Source organism: Trichoderma citrinoviride (genome assembly GCF_003025115.1).
Source record: "Trichoderma citrinoviride strain TUCIM 6016 unplaced genomic scaffold BBK36scaffold_269, whole genome shotgun sequence".
NCBI lineage: Eukaryota > Fungi > Ascomycota > Sordariomycetes > Hypocreales > Hypocreaceae > Trichoderma > Trichoderma citrinoviride.
The window spans coordinates 1-1611 of record NW_020194977.1 but is presented as its reverse complement, the minus strand read 5'-3'; the positions used below and the strand labels follow the sequence as shown (position 1 = coordinate 1611).

Genomic DNA, 1611 nt, shown 5'->3' with positions numbered 1-1611 from the left:
CAAAACCTCCCTCCTGCTATACCCGGGGCAATCATGCACGTCCAGACCAATGTAGTGCCCGACGTGGTGCGGGAACAGCTCGTTGATGTTATACGACGTGAGGTTGGCGAAGCCAATGGCCTTGAGCTGGTCGAGCAGGCCGCGGACGGTGACGCCGTGGATGTCCTCGAGGGACATGCGGGCCGAGGCGCGGCACAGGGAGACGCTGGTGCGCTGGACCTTGAGGACGGCCTCGTAGAGGTCGCGCTGGGCGGGCGAGAAGCGGCCCGACGCGGGCCAGGTGCGGGAGATGTCCGTGATGTAAGTCCCGTACTGGCCGCCGGCGTCGACGAGGATGAGCTCGTCCTGGCGCAGGGTCTGGTTGTTCACCGTGTAGTGGATGCAGTTTGCGCGCGGGCCGCCGGCGACGACGGGGATGTAGGCCGGTCCGTCGCAGCCGTTGCGCGCGAACTCGTAGTCGAGGAAGGCGTGTAGGTCTTTTTCCCTGGCCCAGGGGCGGCGCATGGCGTCTGTGATGGCGCGGCCGGAGATGCGGCCCGCGAGGCGCATGTTGGCGACTTCGGCGGGGCTCTTGATGGCGCGGAGGGTGTTCATGACGGGGTGGAGGGGGCGGTTGCCGGTTGATGGCGATGAGGAGAGGGAGGAGGTGATGAAGCGCCAGAGGGAGGAGCTGTGCTGGGCCTTTGCGGACTCGACGTCGGTGTAGATGAGCTTGGCGGGCTTGAGGAGCTTCGGGAGGACGGACTCGAGGGCATCGATGGAGAAGGCCTCGTCCGCGTTCCACACGTCCTGGGCGGCCTGGACGCCGTTGCGGTAGCCGGACCACTGCTCCTCGCGCGGGTTCTTTGGCTTGACGAACATGCGGAAGAGGTAGTCCCCGTGCTGGGGCCCTGTCTTTTCAACGACGGCCACGGCGTCGGGCTCGTCCCAGCCGGTGAGGTAGAGGAAGTTGGTCTCCTGGCGGTAGGGGTGGAAGACGGCGCCGGACTTGTACTGCAGGGGGGCGGCGTGGAGGATGGCGATGCTGCCGGCGGGGAGGGCGTGAGCGAGGGCGGCGCGGCGGTCGGCGTATTCTTGGGCGGAGATGCCGGGGGTGACTGGGCTTGGTGTTAGCAGTGAGTTGGATATGAGATGTTTGTGAGTGAGTTGAGTTGGATGTGATGGTAGTGGCGATAGTGATACAAAGGGCAGATGGGCATGGCGGGATTGTTGGTGGGAAGGACTGACTTTCGCCGGCTTTGAGAATGTGCGGGTGGGTTTCATGGACAGGCTGGCCGAACTGGAGGTCGGCTGCTGATACCACGGAGCTGTAGCATCGTCGAGGTGAAGAGATGTAAGAGGATAGTGTTGAGCGGTTGATGTGAGAGATGGCCTGAGAGATGCTGCGGTTTCGTTGCTGTAGCGGAAGCTTGTGAGACGGCAGCACGAGGCTCCGTAATAATGACCGAGGGAGTTTCATTTTATGAGTTGCGATGGTTGATGAGTTTTTGTGAAGCGGTTGAGAGCCAAGCTCATGATCCAACGAGGGACCTTTCTGCCTCTTTTTTTTTTTTTTTTTTTGCGGCTGGTACGTGCTCCACTTGTTTGCGATATTGATTGCTGCTTTGGGTG

At 61.8% G+C, this 1611-nt stretch overlaps 1 protein-coding gene across 1 annotated transcript; it reads right to left on the bottom strand.

Moving 5' to 3' along the window:
• Window positions 1–1560, bottom strand: BBK36DRAFT_1136764 (prolidase-like protein; the record flags this gene model as incomplete). Its single annotated transcript, XM_024893094.1, has 2 exons — window positions 1228–1560; window positions 1–1097 (listed from the first exon to the last, which is right to left on the bottom strand). Coding segments are annotated over exons 1-2 (1329 nt in total), but the record flags the coding sequence as incomplete, so codon positions are not given.
• Window positions 1561–1611: the final 51 nt, after the last annotated feature.